Source organism: Aplysia californica, unplaced genomic scaffold (assembly GCF_000002075.1).
Source record: "Aplysia californica isolate F4 #8 unplaced genomic scaffold, AplCal3.0 scaffold01001, whole genome shotgun sequence".
NCBI lineage: Eukaryota > Metazoa > Mollusca > Gastropoda > Aplysiida > Aplysiidae > Aplysia > Aplysia californica.
In genome coordinates this window covers 127,337-144,730 of record NW_004798271.1, presented here as the reverse complement: position 1 = coordinate 144,730, position 17,394 = coordinate 127,337, and the positions used below count along the sequence as shown (strand labels likewise).

General features: G+C 41.0%; 1 protein-coding gene across 3 annotated transcripts in view; it reads left to right on the top strand.

Moving 5' to 3' along the window:
* Window positions 1–11,546, top strand: part of LOC101849972 (CUE domain-containing protein 2) — a 17,948-nt gene extending 6,402 nt beyond the window's left edge. For 2 of the 3 annotated variants that reach the window (XM_005111081.3, XM_035973102.1), the window contains 5 exons: window positions 7,016–7,191; window positions 8,458–8,643; window positions 9,617–9,693; window positions 10,509–10,569; window positions 11,299–11,546. In XM_005111081.3, the coding sequence (XP_005111138.1) occupies window positions 7,016–7,191; window positions 8,458–8,643; window positions 9,617–9,693; window positions 10,509–10,569; window positions 11,299–11,445 (647 nt within the window). In that variant the 3' untranslated portion in view covers window positions 11,446–11,546. Of the gene's footprint in view, window positions 1–321; window positions 418–1,979; window positions 2,438–7,015; window positions 7,192–8,457; window positions 8,644–9,616; window positions 9,694–10,508; window positions 10,570–11,298 lie in introns of those variants that run through there. The other variant, XM_005111082.3, reaches the window with a different exon arrangement.
* Window positions 11,547–17,394: the final 5,848 nt, after the last annotated feature.

The window sequence follows — 17,394 nt, the reverse complement described above, 5'->3', positions numbered from 1 at the left end:
GTCTATAGCCGGGTACCCATTCCCACCTGGGTGAAGTGAGGAAAATTTGTGCAGAGTGCCTTTCCCAAGGACACAATGTCGGGCCCCTGTCAGGATTCCAACCCACAACCTTACAGTTGCGAGTCTGAGAGCCTAACCACTAGGCCACCGACGTCACAAGTATCAGCCTTAAGAAGAGTGCTAGTGTCTAGTGTCTGTAAAATTGTGAGAAATATTACTATTCATGGTAATAATGAGATTTGGCCCGCTATATATATCGACAATAGTGCAAACATAACTTTTCAGCTTTCATTACAATGTGTAACTTATTTTCTTTCACAGCCCCAGGTTATGAGTCAACTGGGTGAACCAAATCTGGGCGAAGTTTCAAAGGTTACATCGAAAATGTGGCAGTCGTTGGACGCAGATACTCGAAAGGTACCATCTGTTACTATTGCTCCAAAATTTACTTTCATTTACTTTTTAATCTTTACCACCATATTATAGTTATGGCTACTACGTTTTGGACAACTGAATTACTTCTACGAAAGAAAAAAAAAAGATTTTGTGACTTTTAAGAATGAAAGCACCAGAATTGATTGGTCGTTTGACCAAATCGGAAGTTATTGAGCTGTAGGCCTTGTTTGAGTTTGAGTAAAGATTTATGGTACTTCGATACAGAGGTCGTATAAGTGACAATATGTTGGTCTAATATACAAATCGTACTTAAAAACTTAAGGGAGCTTAAGCCAATGGTGAGAGACAGGTCCTCCTTGTGAATGATGATGGCCCCAAGTTGACTTGTACTTGACTACATGTACTACTACTTAGTACTACAACTGTGCCAACACAGTCGTTGGCCAGTTCCACTTCATTTTTCTTTTCTTTTTTTTTTCTTTTTCAGCGTTGGACAATTTTGTTGTTGTTGGTAGATCATATGAGTGTGTTGGACACACTAAACTTTTTCTGTGGGTAGGAAATTTTGAATTTTGCCCGTGTGGGTGGAGGCTGAAGCCTGCTCTCAATTTTAGACCACTAAGCGATCTTTAAGTTTAAGGATCTTTAAGTGCGCAGCTTGCACATGGGACCTCCGAGATTTTTCGCCCTTGTCCGAGAAAGCTAAGTGTAGATCTTTCCTACCAGAAGATAAAGGGTGTGGCGGAAAGACAGCTGTAAGAAGGAGTCAAGGAGCAGCAGTAGAAAGGTTGCAGAAAGAGTCAGGAGCCAAGAGGAGGGGGCAAAGAAGGTGATGGGATGGGGGCTGAAAGTGTAGACGAAAGCAGACGACAGAACATTGTCAGAGAGCAGGAAAGGAGGTGAAAGGAGACAATTTTAAAGAAGAAAATTTTTCGGTCAATGCCCGGATTCTAACCCGGGACCTTAGAATGAGAGGCCAACACCTTAACCTCTAGGCCACAAGAGCCCCCAGTGTCGAACAATAAAAAAAAAAGAACGGCAAGACATAATCAATTTAAAATTTTTTTTTTTTCAATTTTATTGTGCATAAGTCAAATGACCAAAACAAAATTAAAAATACAAAGTAAAAGCAATGCTAATACTTGAAATTTTTGTGTATAGGAATACTCACACACACACAAAATACAAATTCATACATATATATATATATATATATAGAGAGAGAGAGAGAGAGACACTCAGAAAATAATTAACCCTCTCCGTACATTGTGTTTTACTATCGTATCCGTACAACGTGGGGGAACTCTGTGCAACCACTTTCCAAAGAGGAAAATTACTCGTTAATCCGATATGTACGCTTTGCATAGTAGTCTGTTAAAATGATTTTTTGAGAAATACTGAACGTTTCAAAGAGATATTCGTACTAGAAGTATTCTAAAATGTGAAGAATACAACCCCGGGGGTACAAAATGAGCCCAGGGGGTACGGACAGGGTTAGTTTTAATGACTCATTTTCAATCAACAGGATTTAATAGTGTTGATAGGGGCGTTAATCCCATACCATTTTTCACCATTTTCAACAGGAGTGGAGGAAAGCTGCCCAAAGGCACAGGCAGGAAGTGGACAGCGGGCTGGCAGAGCGGGAAAAATGTGAGCACTGTGGCGCGGAGTACAAGAATCACCGATCTCTGGTCTATCACCAGAAATATTGCCAGCCCATGTGCCCAGAATGTGGGGACGTACTAAAGGACAGACAGGCTCTCCTTCGCCATCAAGCTAAGGAACACAAGCAATCTCACCAGTGTGAGATATGTGGAAAAAACTTTCAGAGTAGATGGCTTCTAAAACGCCATTCTACTGTTCACACAAAACAAGCTTTTAAATGCAGCATTTGTAATGTTGAATGTAATGTGAAATCAAATTTAATAAGGCACATGAAAAACATGCATTCTTAATGAATCATAGTGGGGCACTGTGTGTGTTCCCAGAAGTGCATCATCATCATCATCATCATCATCATCATCATCATCATCATCATCATCATCATTGCCTTTCTCACCGTGCACCAGGGTGTAGGCCAACCCCCCGGTGCAGTGCCACTGACTGAAGTGTCTTAAGGCCATTTCCAAAGGGAATTCAAGCACAGTAGAATTGTAAATGGGCTGATTCATCATGTCACGCTCATAACTGTGCCTGATCTACAACAGGGAACTGCTGCTTTTTCTTTCCTAATCCTTACTATTGTCATTTTCCTCTACTTTTTTGTATGTTTGTCACTCTGTTGTGACCTGCTATTTCCGGGGTGCCTTGATAGTCGAAGCAGACTTTGTGCTGCTGAAGCTAGAGAGGTGAGCAGTCTAAGTCTGATTCCCTGTAAGGACTTCTTTGTTGACATCCACCCGTTGGCGCTCATTTGACCTTATGCAGTTGCGAGCGCTGTAAAACCCTCTACTATAAAAAAAATCATTTTACCACATATCATGTATACCATGTATTTATAATTTTCTTATGTTTTTTCTTTGTATTAGTACATTGATCAAATTGATTTTATTGTCGTTAATCAATAAAAGACTATATTCTTACGGCCTTCCACTTTACACGTCTTTTTTTACTTGAATTGTAAACCATCTACCTCTAGGGCTCAGTTGGAAAAATACTTATTACGTATTTTAATAGCTAGAACTTGTTCCAAGGTATGCCATGTTAAAAAGGCTAGCTGACAGACTGACAGCCTTCTATAAAATATTCAATCTTCCGAAGATTATTGTTTTGTAACACCGTTTTGCACTTTACCATCATATTTTGGGGAAAATCCAAAGAAACTGGGTGGTAAACATCGCCAATCAGCGAGATGAGCCGACAAAGTGTTGAACATTACAATGTGAAGTGATGGTGAAATCCTCCAATAGAGAATGTTGTAGTGAAACATTACAATGTGAAGTGATGGTGAAATCCTCCAATAGAGAATGTTGTAATGAAACATTACAATGTGAAGTGATGGTGTAATCCTCCAATAGAGAATGTTGTAATGAAACATTACAATGTGAAGTGATGGTGTAATCCTCCAATAGAGAATGTTGTAATGAAACATTACAATGTGAAGTGATGGTGTAATCCTCCAATAGAGAATGTTGTAATGAAACATTACAATGTGAAGTGATGGTGTAATCCTCCAATAGAGAATGTTGTAATGAAACATTACAATGTGAAGTGATGGTGTAATCCTCCAATAGAGAATGTTGTAATGAAACATTTCAATTTCAGATTTTCAGATTTTCAGATTTTAACATTTTGTAAAGACCTAATGTCTTCTTATAAGAACCAAGAAAATAAAACACTTCAAATGGGCAACCCAACAGACAACACTATAATAAACGCATATTGTTTATTTACCGAGTCTTTAAGCCTCCAAATAGGTAAATGGATTTCCGACCACAAAATGACACACTTGAATGTTGAGAGGAGGAGGAGGAGGAGGAGGAGGAGGAGGCTGACAGAATAAAAATATGGTATTTCTGGTGTTTATAAACACAATCTAGAATTTGATTGAGGAGAGATTTTGGATTGAGAATTTGATGAAGAAGCAACCTTTCTCACCTTCGATTTCATGACATGTTTGCCAGATTTTTTGGGCATATTGACGTTATTTTTAACCTTTGTGACCAGGCTACGTTTTCTCTTTCGAGGTTTTGGTCGCATGCTTAGAGCTTGCAAAGACACAGGTCTTCCCTTTCTGACTGCTTGGCGTGATCCATTTCCTGACTTTCTTACCCTGCCTGGCTGACATCTGATTTCCTTGCCTCTTTTGGTTCCGAAAGCTTCATCTTTACCAAGTAAAAAAAATGCACCTATACGTTTATTTTCTTTACATGTTGATTTCAAAAGATTACTTAGTCTATTTGAACATTTCATAACACTTTCAGCAAGTTTGGGATCACAAGAACTTTTCAGTTTGTCTATGAGTGCAAAGATTCAGCAGCCATATCAATGTCATTCTTCTCAAACAACACTGAAACCTACAACGCAGACTTCACAATAGACGAACTAATATCGTGCATCTGGGACCTGGGCAACACAGACCCGGGACCGGATGACGTCCACAACCAGATCATTAGACACTTACCCTCAGAAACACTTACACTCCTGCTAGACATATACAACGACATGTGGTGGTCGCACTCCTTTCCGGAGTCTTCCTGTCATTCCAATACCCAAACCAAGCAAAGACCACACACACCCATCCAGTTACAGACCAATAGCACTAACGAGCTGTCTGTACAAACTTATTGAAAAAATGATTCACAGGCGACTCATGTGGTTTCTGAAGACGACGGGCTCGCTGAGCGGTCTCCAGTACGGATTCAGAAAAACTCGATCCACTCTGGATCGCCTGGTCCGCCTGGAGACGTTTATGTGAGAGACGTTCGCTGAAGGAGGCCACATGTTCGCCATCTTTTTCGACCTAGAAAAAGCCTTCTACACAACCTGGAAGTACGGCATTCTCAGAGACCTGCACGCACTCGGCATACGCGGTCACCTCCCTGCCTTCATTGGCAACTCCCTGAAGAACCGTTCCTTCCAGGTTCGTGTCGGATCCTCCCTTTCAGACCCCCACCAACAGGAGGAAGGAGTCCCCCAGGGGAGCATCCTTTCTCCTCTCCTATTTGAAATCAAAATAGATTCCATCGTAAAAACCCTCCGTTTTACGTTGACGACTTTTTGATATGCTGCCATTCGAAAAATCCTCATCTGAGATCTATGGAAAGTGCACAAACTCGAAAAGTGGGCAAACAATAACGGTTTCAAGTTCTCCCCGTCAAAGACGGTTGCAGTACACTTCTGCCGAACAGGCAGACGTGTGCTGCAACCGGATTTGACACTATACGGGGAAAGGATTCCCGTCCAGGACCAAGCTCGTTTCCTCGACGTTGTATTCGACAAAAAACTCACATTCATACCACACATCAAAGACCTTCGTGTGAGGTGCCAGAAAGCGTTAAACTCTTTGAAAAATCTATCGCATCCGGAGTGGGGCGGGGACTCAAAACACCTTCTCCACTTGTACATCTCCCTTGTCCGGTCCAGGCTTGACTACGGCTGTCAAGTCTACGGATCGGCAAAACCGCACATCTTAAAAATGCTAGACCCAGTACAAAACTAAGGACTCCGCCCCGCTCTGGGGGGCTTTCCGCACTTCTCCGATGGAGAGCCTCCAGGCCGAGGCCAACATACCACCACTCTCACTCAGACGCACACAACTCTCACTACAATACGCAGTTAAACAGAGCTCAACACCAGAGAATCCAGCGCACAACTGCGTATTTAAAACAAACCCAGATACCATAAACAAATTCCAAAACAACGAAAAACTCATCAAACCATTCGGCCTCTGAATCCTTGAGGACCTCAAAAACTTACACTTTTCCAAACAAGACATCCAACAAATTATTTTCCCCGACCTCCCTCTGTGGCACCTCACCTAGGCAAAAGTAGACTTACAGCAGACCACACACAACAAAGAAAGCACAAACACCAAAACTTTTAAACAGAATACAAAAAACGAACAGAAAAATACCCCGGTGCGGAGCTCATCTTCATGGATGGCTCCAAAAAGACAATGATGTGGGGGCCGCAGTCCTATCTCCCAACAATACACACCAGAGGAGACTCCATCCTGAAGCCTCCTTTTTCTCTGCAGAGGCCACTGCCATTGACATGGCACTGGACTCCGTTGAAAATTCTCCTAACAAATCTTTCCTTGTCCTTTCTGACTCGCTGTCTTGGGTCACCTCACTCACTAACTACATGCTCCTACACCCAAAAATAGTTAGGCTACAACAAAAAATTCACATCCTATCTGAAACAGGAAAAAATATCATGTTCGCATTGGTACCTAGCCATGTGGGCGTCCGAGGAAACGAGCAGGTAGACGACCTGGCGGAGAAATCCTCATCCCTTCTGTCGGGATCAACGACGAACACTCTCCCACAGACTGACTTTAAAAATAAAGTAAAAAAGTACACCTCCAGTCTGTGGGAGAGCCACTGGAAAAAACAGACGAGTAACAAACTCCACAATATTAAACCCAAACTGGGACCACGAAATCCCCCGGACGTCTCCAGAAGAGACAAAGTCATTTTTACTCGATTACGCATCGGACACACGGCCCTGACACACAAAAACCTCCTTCAGGGAGATGAGAAGCCGTTCTGTGTCGGATGCAACACAGATTTTACCATTAGACACATTTTAACCGAATGTCTAGACTTTGGAGAGATCCGAAGGAAATAGGGGCCTACTTTAAATGCAAAAAACTGCAAGACATTGTTTCCGTCATTGGTCCCAACAGAATTTTGGCCTTTATGGAAAATTGTAGAGGGAACCCTGGGCCACCACTTTCCAAAGAGGAAATTTACCCGTTAATCTGATTCGTACGCTTTGTATAGCAGTCTGTCAAAATGATTTTTTGAGAAATACTGAAAGTTTCAAAGAGATCTTCGCACTAGAAGTATTCTAAAATGTGAAGAATACAACCCCGGGGGGTACAAAATGACCCCAGGGCGTTCGGATAGGGTTAAAAATATATTATTTTTTTTGCTTCCTTCCTGTGTGTGCTCAGAAAGTTCGAGACCAGCTGAGTGGAAGAAGATTACGTCAGCAAAGAGCGAGACCATCACGTTCGCTCCGGTCAACGGTCTCTACGCCGCACGTGACAAGAGCAAGAACAGCAAGAGGAAAGGGAGGCAACTCAGTTGTTCCTCGCAGGAGAGCCAGGAGGATGCCGTTCCGGGCAGGGTGAGTGCAGATATACTGGTGGGTGGGCGGAGGGCGCCCCCACCCGCTGCTTGCTCTTTCGTGGTCCTACTTCTTTTCTTTCCCTCTTTTGTTTCTTTCCATTTGGATTTTTCCCGTGTTTTAAACGATCCTTTTTGTGTCCATATTATGCTTCTTTTGACTAAATTGGCGATCATAATTGGTACCCGTAACACTGCTGTTTTACTTTTAGGTTACTTAAGTTTAGTGATTGAGAGTGGGTGGTTGGAGGGCTCCCAAACTGTTAGGTGGTCCTACTACTTTTCTTGTCCTCTTCTGTTTCTGTCAATCTGTTTAGATTATTTTCCTGTGGGTGGTTTGCAGGTGCTCTGATTTGGTTTGCTCCTTCTTTCCAATCAAACATCTCTTTTTCTTATCCTGTTTGTGTTTGGTTTCTTTTAACACCTCTAATATTCAGCACTTGTCTGTTGCAAGTACTGTAAAACTCTCACTTGACCTAAAACTACAACTGCTAATCTTTAGCACTTATATGACCTAAAACAATATGTGTTAAGACACACTGGAATCGGGCGTTCGTCAATTTTTGGGCATGTGGAGATATTGGTATCACCTTAAAGCTTATTCATCTTGCTTTTGATGAAAAAAAAATACCCTTCTATTTTGCACTGAGGTCGAGATATTTGGGATTGAAACTGAAGGAGGTGGGGGGTTGCCTGGTTTGAGAGGTAAAATTAGCAAAATAATGGCCACCAAAGTTTGGTGACTTCTAAAGCTTGAGTATCTTTGGATACTGAAATTTTACATTTTTGTGGCTTTTATCAACGTTTTTCAGTTAAATCCACACAGGAATGTGTTTTTTAAATGGTGCCCAAGAAAAACTCAATAAAAATTGTCCGACAGGCGAAAGAAGTCAGTTTGTTGGATTTCATTATCTTGACGAGTGCCTGATTTCACTATGATGGCTTTCACAGGGATGTCAAATGATTTTTGAAAAAGAATCTGAAAATGAACGGAGCATGACCTCACCTAAAATGAACCTTGTAAATTTTGTAAATGAGAAAACAAAAACATCCCTCTGACCTCTCCCCTTTCCTTTGTAAGTGTATGGGGACTTTGTTGCATCAACTCCAATAATATTATGTCTATCTTGAGGAGAAGGACCTTATCTCAGTGGCCTTCCTCTTCAAGGATGCCAAATGATTTTAAAAAAACAAAAACGTGAAAAAGCCGAAAAAAAACCCTGTTATGTGGCGTCCCTTCATACAAATATTGCGACGTATGTTTCAGGCGGAGGTCGTGGAGACGGGCGAGGGTCAGGTGCGCTCCCTGCTGGAGATGTTCCCGGCAGCCTGCACCATGGAGGCGCGGCACTGTCTACAGCTGTCCAACGGCGACCTTGACCTGGCTGCACAGCTGATCATTGACAGGCAGGAGACGGGGCAGGCTCTCCGGTCACAGGCGAAGGGGACTTTGGTGAGTTGTGTGTGTGTGTGGGGGGGGGGAGGAGTGTGTGTGTGGGGGGGGGATGAGTGTGTGTGTGAAGGGGATGGGGTGATGAGTGTGTATGAGTGTGGAAAGGAGGGGGGATGTGTGTATGTGGGGGGAATGAGTGTGTGTGTGAAGGGGATGAGGTGATGAGTGTGGAAAGGAGGGGGGATGTGTGTGTGTGTATGTGGGGGGAATGAGTGTGTGGGGAGGGGGGGGGATGGATGAGTGTGTGTGTATCTGTGTGTATTGGGGTGTCTCTAAGTACAGTATGTATGGTGGAAATGTCCAGATGACTACCCATTGTCAAGGAGAAAAATGGTTGTCTTAGACAGTTGAATGTCTTGAATAGTCTTATTGTAATGGAACAAAATGTAAGGGAGGGACTGGGGACTGGCCTTTTGTACAACAAGTGCTTGTCTTACATAGGTGGCCATTAGAGCAGGTTCGACAGTTATTTAGTGGCATCAGTGGCCTAGTGGTTAGGCTCTCGGACTCGCAACCGTAAGGTCGTGGGTTCGAATCCTGTCAGGGGCCCGACGTCGTGTCCTTGGGAAAGGCACTTTGCACGAATTTTCCTCACTTCACCCAGGTGGGGATGGGTACCCGGCTATAGACAGTGAAAAATCTTGTCAGTTTGTTAGTGTTTGAGCGCTTAATCGGCTGCTTGCACTGTATGCTTCCCGGGAAGCTGAGAATGTTTCGGAGTGTTCTATGGTCTGCTGGGGTAATAATATAGTGTAAAGCGCATAGAGCCTGCTGTTGAGCGGGGATATGCGCTATACAAATACTATTTATTATTATTATTATTTATTGGGGTTTTTTTCGCGCGGGTGGGAAATAAACTTATATTGTAGAGGTGGAGGGTCTACAATGTAGGTGTTTTGACTGTTTATTTACATAGCATATTTTCTATCGTTTTGTGACTGAGGTTTGTGATTTTGTCTCGTCTGTCCTACAGAAGAAAAATGCCAAAGTAAAGAAGTCATGTGACTACAAGCTTGACGATGCCAGCCTCAAGTCTTCTGTTCTACAGAAGTAAGTTGATGACTGTCTAAATAGCCGTCTGGTTTTCCTTATCTTTTTTAGTCTCTCTTTAAAGGATTGTTGTACTTTGTAAATTGAATGTGCCGGTATGCATGAAAAGTGTCATTGTGTAAGCTTTTGGAATTTTATTCTATTGTGAAGAACAGGGTTAATTGAAAACGGTGGTGACCCCCACCCCCCCTGAATTCCCTTTTATTTTTCTTTGCTTCTCCTTTGAGCAGTACACAGAAATCTCTATTACTTTGCCTTTTCAAGCCAGAGCTTCTGGGCTAATGAGACAGGGTCAAAGGCAGCCGTTTGTGAAAGCGTGTATGGCTATGTGTGTTTGGGCTCTTACTTTTGCTTTTTTTCCTCGTTCTAAGAATCTCTTTTCTCCTATGTAAATGAAGTATATGTGCTTCTTTTTTGTTTAAAACAGCAATGTCTGTTCTGTTGTGTGAAAGACAGCAATGTCTGTTCTGTTGTGTGAAAGACAGCAATGTCTGTTCTGTTGTGTGAAAGACAGCATGTCTGTTCTCCTGTGTTAAAAACAACAATATTTGTTCTGCCTTGTCAAAAACAGCAACATGCAATGTGGGTGGTTGGCGGATGCTCTGGTGTGGTCTGCTCCTTCTTTCCTATCGAACATCTATCATCTTTAACTCTTCACCTTCTTTTTCTTGTTTTTTATTCTCTTGTAACACCTCTAATCTTCGGCACTTATATGACCTTATTGTGTTGCATGTACCTTAAAACACTTACTAAATCAAAACAAAACTGCGATGTCTGTTCTGCTGTATCTAAAACAACGTTTCTGCTGTCCCCAGATATTCCTTCATTGACACAGAGGAAGACAAGAAGACGTATAAACCTCCGCCTCTGAAGGGAGTAAGTCACGTTTTGTCATCTCATGGGAAAGCTGAGGTTGAAGAGCTTAGGGGTTAGAGGCTTCATGAGCTTAGGAATCAAAGAGGTTGAAGAATTAGAAACAAGAGAGGTTTAAGTCGGAGAGCTCAGGAATTAGACAGGTTAAAGATTTAGAAACTAGAGAGGTTGAAGAATTTGAAATTTGAGAAGTTGGAGAGCTGAGAAATTAGAGATTTTTTGAAGAGCTTAGGAAATAAGCTGAAGAGTTTTAACAATGAGAGAGGGGAGGAGTTTAAATGTTAGAGAGGGGTTGAAGAGCACTTAGAGATTAGAGAAGCCTTTGAAGGGAGTGTGATATGTTTTTCTGTTACATATATTGTTGCATACAATAGTTGTTGGAGAGTTTTTGTGATTTAGTTACTCTTTTGTTGCGGGTGATCTGGTGTGGTTCGCACCTTCTTTGCTATCTAGCGCTTGTCTCTCCTCATCCTCCTTCTCTTTGTATGTTACTCTCTAGTAACACCTCTGTTTTAGTTTAGTATGGGAGTTTACGGCGCTCGCAACTGCATTGACACTTCTAATCTTAAGGCACTGGTAGGACCTTTCTGTGTTGTAAGTGCCGTAAACTTTTAAGTGAAACTGAACCAAATAAACTAAAGCAAACCTCTGTTCTTTCCTTCTTTGATTCTTCTCTGACCTATTTGAGTTCCAAGTGCTGTAAAACTCTTACTAAAACTCAACTACTTGCAGGAGGCCAAGAAGCTGGTTCGTTATCGCGACGGTCAGATCGTGAGTGTGAAGGGCGAGCGTTTCTCCGAGGTGAAGAAGAAGGACAGCGAGGAGATGAAGGAAACCTACGTCAATCTAAAACCAGCCCGGAAATACAGGTTCCATTAGGGGCGATTATCGGTGCGGGGGTTGATCAAACGTTTCGCGACCTCAGTGCTTTCTTGTCGTATCTCCTTTTTTTAAAACAGTGAAAATGTGACTTCTTCTTTAGCCCACTCTTTGTTATGAGAACTGTTTTCACTGTTATTAAAAATATGGAGATGGGAGAAAAAAGCACTGGGGTCGCGATTTATGGATCGTTTTCTTGTCTGTATGTTTGCATTCAAAAGTTTTTTACTCGTCATTGATAAATTTCCTGTCTGTATGTTCGCATTCAAAAGTTTTTTGCTCGTCATTGATAAATTTCTTGTCTTAATGTTCGCAAAATCAAAAGTGTATCGCTTGTCATAGACGTTTAGGCCTCCCTGTCTTGACGTGTGTACATGTGCGTGTTCTGCTATGTCTGTGTTTCGCTCTACCATGTACTTTTTGTAATGAGTATTAAGTACTTTGATGTGGTTTACCGGTTTTCTGTAAACATGTTAACGTATTATCTTCATGGTCAGATAAAGTTGATGCTGAGTACATGCAACAAAAAACCTGTAAATTGAGGTAACAAAACAAATATCAGGTATTTTAACCATATATCAGTAACTAGAAACTTGACCAAAAAAATGACATAGGCTACTGTGATCTGACCATGAAGATAATACGTTAACATGGTCAGATCACAGTAGCCTATGTCATTTTTTTGGTCAAGTTTCTAGTTACTGATATGTGGTTAAAATACCTGATATTTGTTTAGTTACTTCAATTTACAGTTTTTTTGTTGCATGTACTCAGTATCAAATTTTATCGAGATGTTTTAAACTTTCACTTCAGCCATAAGGTTGACTGGGGTAAACACTGATTTTGTAATTTTTATTTAAAGTTTTCTTAAAAGAACAGAAAAATGACTTAAGCAGTTGTGTTATGACGGTGACGTTACGGTTGTACAGGCTCTCATGTTTCCATGTACACGTGTTTGTTAGTTTGTTCTTTCTGCTTTGAGAAGGTCTTATTAATTGTCTTATCCAGTTAAACGACAGTTGCTTCTTACATCAATGACTTATCTCGTAAAATGACAGCTGCTTCTTATTATATCAATGACTTCTCCAGTAAAATGACAGTTGTGTCTGTATATCAATGACTTCTCCAGTAAAATGACAGTTGTGTCTTTATATCAATGACTTATCTCATAAAATGACAGTTGTGTCTTTATATCAATGACTTATCTCATAAAATGACAGTTGTGTCTGTATATCAATGACTTATCTCATAAAATGACAGTTGTGTCTTTATATCAATGACTTATCTCGTAAAATGACAGTTGTGTCTTTATATCAATGACTTATCTCGTAAAACGACAGCTGCTTCTTATATCAATTATTATTGACTTGTCCAGTTGAATGACAGCTGTGTCTTTGATTATTTTTGATTGACTTATCCCGTTAAACGATAGTTGTATTTAGATTATTTTGTATTGACTTATCCAGTATTGATGGTTACATTTAGATTATTTTTTATTGACTCATCCAGTTAAAGGACAGCTGCTTTTAGATTATTTTAAAAAAAATTGATTTATCCAGTTAAATGACAGTTCTATTCAGATTATTTTTTATTGACTTATCCAGTTAAATGACAGCTGTATTTTGTTTTGTTTTTTAAATTGTCTTACCAGTAAAATGACAGTTGTATCTTTGTAAGTTTGGTCACTTCTGATTGACATATCCAGTTAAATGACTGCTATGTCTACTTATGAACCAAGCGTAGTTTTCTATGAATTGAGACCTTCAAGGATGGTGTGACCCTTGAAAATGCTGATTTTTGGTTCAAATTGGGAAATTTGAGTTGTCTACTGATTTATGAATTTCCTCCATTTTTAATTCTTAAGAAAAGAAAAAAGCAAAGAGAAAATGTAGAAACTCCTATTCATGTCTTAAATTGCCTTTGAAAACATGACAAAAAAATTAAAAAATAAGCATTTGACGAATGGTCACTTTTAAGCACATGGGGGCTATCCCGAAAAATGCTGTTTTGAGAAAATCAAAGGTAAAGTTTTTGCCCCTTGTTCAGTTTCTTTAAAAGACAAGGAGAGTTTTTATTTATAACCAAACAAATATGTTAATATGCACACCAATGAAACCAAACTCCTCCTATAGCTAGGGCAATGCCCTCTTTTGGTGCAGGTCAAGATTTTTGGAAACCCACGAAATCTGGTTTAGCCCGCTTGTCCTTAAAAGCGACCAAATGTCCTTGTTCTAAAAGCAGGGGAGGACTTGTGAATGTCAGCTAAGTTGAGTTATCTTTCTTTAGAAATGCCAGTCTGGTGGCCACAATGGCTGTGTTTCTCTCCTCTACATGGGTTTGCTCCCTAGCTGTCCTCTGTCTGTTTAAGGGGGCTCTCGTGGCCTAGAGGTTAAGGTGTTGGCCTCTCATTCAAAGGTCCCGGGTTCGAATCCGAGTAGCGACCGAAAAATTTTCTTCTCTAAAATTGTCTCCTTTCACCTCCTTTCCTACTCTCTAGCAATGTTCTGTTGTCTGCTTTCTTTTCCACTTTCTGCCCCCACCCCCTCACCTCCTTTGCCCCCTCCTTTGGGCTCCTGACTCTTTCTGCAGCCTTTCTACTGCTACTCCTTGGCTCCTCCTTACTGCTGTCTTTCTGCCACACCACTGATCTTCTGGTAGGAAAGATCTACACCTAGCCTTCTCGGACAAGGGCGAAAAATCTAAGGGGCCCGTGTGCAAGTTGTGCACGTTAGAGATCCCTTAGTGGTCTAAAATCGATAAGAGAAGGCTCCGGCCGCCACCCGGGTAAAATTCAAAATTTTCTACCAACTGAAAATATTAGGTGTGTCCCACGCGCTCATATGACCTTATGCAGTTGCGAGCGCCGTAAAACACTTTACAAAAACAAACAAAAAATGTCCGTTTAATCTGACAGACCCTCCTATTTCTATACCTGTGCACAACAGACCTGCCGTATACTCCAAGAAAATCATTCAGAGCTCTCTGATTACTTTTTATCTGCACACAGACTCCTCCTAGAGACTTCAGTGTCTGTTCAGTTTGTGACCCTAGAGAAAAACAAAACACTATCTGACTATTGTTTTGCTTTAGCCAGTATTTCTTTAACTCTTTAAGAACAAAGCTGACACATACAGTATAACACGGATAGGTCGAACACAGAAGACTCGAAATCAGGCATCCGTCGAACTGTGCCTGTGGTCCCGTTTTTTGTTTCTTCTTTATCTTTCTAAGATATTCCTCAAACTGCCGAGGCCGGTCCCGACGAATTCGAGCTATCCGTGTTACACTGTATGTATGTCTCATCAGCAGCAGACCAAAGTCAGTGTTGTCGTGACACTTTTCAAATCATCGTCAGGGATGTCACTTTTCCCCTTTTTTCCGGTATTTTGATCCTGATCCGCTATTCCGTTATTGAGATCGAGATCGAATCTATAGTTGGAAAAAACCCAAAAACAAACCCACACACACAACAACTTGCGCCAAATGTTCAAATAACAGAAAAACGAATACTTCGCCATAAGTTCAAATAATGGGGAGGAAAAAAACACGGAAGATTTGCTTATGTTTGTTTGTCATATTTGCTTATGTTTGTTTGTCATATATCTCTCTATGTACACCCTTTGGGTTTCAAATTGATATTTATATATGTTAACGAGACCGTAGCGCGTGGATTTTCAGCTATTTTCAAAAAAGTTGAGTGGCATCCCTGCATCATACTTACTCAATTCAGAAACACTACTTAGCACATTTGACAGTATTCATGTTGTTATCTGCCTTTTTTACACTCTCAGATAAAGAAAACAGTGGAAAAATCTCTACAAGTATCAAGGATTTTCTTCTGTATTGAAATGTCCTCCTAAAACAGTGGATCCTCAATGAATTGAATTACCGTAGCTCTGTCTTAGTCTTAGTGGACTGTTTTGTGAGATGATTTGTGTGCGTGGCTTTTACCTCTGGTCCTTCTCTTCATCTACTTACTAAATGTTCTGTGGGTTTGGGTTTTTTGGGGGGTTAAAATGAGTTTTTTCCTTGACTTCATTTGTATGAACTTATGAGTTCCAAAGAGGAGGAACCCCCCAGGGCAGTGCCACTGACTGAAGTGTCTTTAGGCCATTCCCAAAGGGGGGACATATCTCGTTCAAGCACAGTAGAATTGTAAATGGGCTGATTCATCATGTCACGCTCATAACTTTGCCTGATCTACAACAGGGAACTACTGCTTTTTCTTTCCTCATCCTTACTATTGTCATTTTCCTCTACTTCTTTTGTATGTTTGTCACTCTCTTGTGACCTGCTAGTTTGGGGTGCCTTGATAGTCGAAGCAGACTTTGTGCTGTTGAAGCTAGAGAGGTGAGCAGTCTAAGTCTGATTCCTTGTAAAGACTTCTCTGTTGACACCCACCCCTTGGCGCTCATATGACCTTATGCAGTTGCGAGCGAGTAAAACCCTCTACTAAAAAAAACAACAACAACAACAACAACAACAACAACAACAACAACAACAACAACAACAACACTACTTGGCTCATTTTACAGTATTCAAGTTGTTGTCTGCCTTTTTTACACTCTCAGATAGAGAACACAGTGGGAAAATCTATACAAATATCAAAGTCAAAGATATTTTTCTTTATTGAAATGCCCTCCTAAAACAGTGCATCCTCAATGAATGGAGTTACCGTAGCTCTGTCTTAGTGGACTGTTGTGTGAGATGATTTGTGTGTGTGGCTTTTACCTCTAGTCCTCCTCTTCATCTACTTCCTAAATGTGAAGCGTGACAAAATGAGTTACTTCTCGGATTTGAGCCCTATGGGAATAGCTCCATCACGCTTATAGATGAAGTTTTCACAATCTATAAGTATGAAATAATATAAAGCATGTACACTTAAAGAATATGGTATCAACGGAGAATCTGAAAATTTGACCCTAGTGTCGATTTGCGGCCAATATCTCTATTTGTGGATTATGAGAAGTAACTCATTTTGTCAGCACGTCTCACAAATGTGGGTTTTGGGGTTTTTTGGGAAAAAGTGAGTTTTCTCCTTGACTTCATTTGTATGAACTTATGAGTTCCAGAGAGGAGGAGTGGGTGGTTGGCGGGTGCCCTGGTGTGGTTTGCTTCTTCTTTCCTATGAAACATCTATTATTCTTATCTCCCCTCCTTTTTTTAAAATGTTTGTTACTCTCTTGTAACACTTCTAATCTTCTGGCGCTCATATGACCTTATGCAGTTGCGAGCGCCGTAAAACCTCCACTAAAACGAAACTAAGAGTGGTTGGTTGTTGCGTTGAGATTCATATGATGTTTTGTAAATCCAGATTTTTCAGAAATCTAGGTTCTGGACGGATAACGACAGTAAATCTGTCCTGGATTGATAACGACAACAAAAAATCTGCATGTCATTGAAGAAGGTACTTGTTCAATGGAAAATTCTATTCGGCATTACTTCCCCTTTGGTGGGCTCCGGCATTACACCCCCTTTGGTGGGCTCGATTCAAGCTGTATAGAGGGGGGGGGGGGTGTGTGACTTTAAGACCTCATTTTGAAAAATATAATAATTCATATTTTTTTGCAGGCATGTACGGTTGTCAAAGTGGCTAACCGTGTTTTGGTTTGAACTTTGTGCATATTGTCCTCTGCAACGTAGTGACACTTTGCCCTTTTTTGTGGATATTCAGGACTTTTGAGTTACGCCATTTTATTTTTTGATGTTTATATATTTGACCTTTTCTGGATGTGTTTGTGTTGGCTGCCCAGGTGACAATGATGTGTTTATATGTGTGCTTGTTTGATGTTTCTGTGTATGTGTTGGTGTGTGTGTTTGTGTTTATGTGTTTGTCTGTGTGTGAGTGTGGTTGTGTGTGTGCGTGTATGAGTGGTTGTGTATGCATGTGTGGTTGTGTGTGTGTGTGTGTGTGTGTGTGTGTGTGTGTGTGTGTGTGTGTGTGTGCTA